The following is a 1,434-nucleotide window of genomic DNA, read 5'->3' on the forward strand; positions in this document are numbered from 1 at the left end:
CCTTCTCCGCCCCCCCCCTTGTTTATTTGTCCTTCACATTTTCTGCATTTCTTTCCTCTCAGTTGTTCACAACTGGAAATTTAAGATGTACTAACATCTGCTGCTAATAATCACCTTTTTGCTTTTCACGTGCTTCGAAACAACAAACAAGTTAGTTATTTGCTAATTTGATTTACGCATTTTGCTATGGAAAGCTGAAATCGATAACTGAACCGACGTCAAACCTAATTTTTCTTTTGAAAGAAGCTTGAAACGACACAAGTTTTAAAAAAAGACAGTAAATTAACAGTTGATGATTACTTTTGTCACTTAGGTACATAAACAAACCAGCTGCTATAATTGAATAAATGACTATTTTATGGACAGCAGCCAATCAAACAACTGGGCAACCAACTAAGCAACTAACCAAACAACCAACTAAGAAGCCATAAGCCTAACCAATAAATCGACAAAGAGCAACCAAATAATTATCATCATGAAATGCATATTATTTTCTTTAAGGCCAAACCAGCATTTACATTCTCTCTCTCTCTCTCTCTCTCTCTCTCTCTCTCTCTCTCTCTCTCTCTCTCTCTCACACACACACACACACACACAGCTTACAGATACAGTTGATCTCATCGCGAGTAAATTACTGTTCATTCTCTCCTCAACTGCTACAACAATCGTTTCCCTCTTCCCTCACCAGGCCCCCACCCTCTGGGCCCACGCATGGGTCTGCCCTCACCGAAGCCACCGCCCTCGCCCCTGTCCTCGCGGGGGGAGAGCCCAGACACACACCAGTCCGACCTGGTGGTGGATCGGCCCCATGTCGTGGAGCGCATGGGTTCGCCTCCCTTCAAGCGGCCGGCCCCGGACATGTACGACTCCACGGAGGAGGACAACGACGAGTGCCGGGCCGGGGTCAAGGACGACAGCAACAACAGCAAGGACGACAGCGACGACGAGGAGAGGAGGAAGCAGAGGAAGAAAAAGACGAGGACCGTGTTTTCCAGAAGCCAGGTAATTGTTGGAGAAGTGCTATGTGCTTGTATTGCTTTCGAAAAAGTAACCCCCCCCAAAAAAAAACCAAAAAAAAAAACCAACAAAAAAAACCAAAACCCCCAAAACCCACACACCCTCTTAAAATAAGGGAAATGTAAATGAAAATCAAACAAGAAAAAATGACCAAAAGTAAGAATGCCTCCCCCCCCCCAACAAAACAAAACAAAATTTACGACAATGAAGTACATTTGTAGCTCAAACAATATAACAATAATTATGGAAATCTGATATGTTATGTATTGACGCGCCACTCTTTGGTCATCACAGCGGAATTCAAAGATCTTGTACAATAGTTTCAAAGTATAAGGCTTATACAAGTACATTAATTCGAATTTCAATGACCAATATGGCTTTTAAAAGTAAATGATACCCTCGGAAAGGAAAAAAAAA

The 1,434-nt window shown here is 42.5% G+C and overlaps 1 protein-coding gene across 1 annotated transcript in view; it reads left to right on the plus strand.

Annotated features, from left to right (window-relative positions):
• Nucleotides 1-100: 100 nt before the first annotated feature.
• LOC101852136 (homeobox protein HMX3-A) overlaps nucleotides 101-1,434 on the plus strand; it is a 3,352-nt gene continuing 2,018 nt past the window's right edge. Inside the window, exon 1 of the mRNA XM_005089617.2 lies at nucleotides 101-1,002. Within this exon, the coding sequence (XP_005089674.2) occupies nucleotides 712-1,002 (291 nt within the window). The 5' untranslated portion in view covers nucleotides 101-711. The remainder of the gene's footprint in view (nucleotides 1,003-1,434) is intronic.

Source organism: Aplysia californica, unplaced genomic scaffold (assembly GCF_000002075.1).
Source record: "Aplysia californica isolate F4 #8 unplaced genomic scaffold, AplCal3.0 scaffold00007, whole genome shotgun sequence".
NCBI classification, from domain to species: domain Eukaryota; kingdom Metazoa; phylum Mollusca; class Gastropoda; order Aplysiida; family Aplysiidae; genus Aplysia; species Aplysia californica.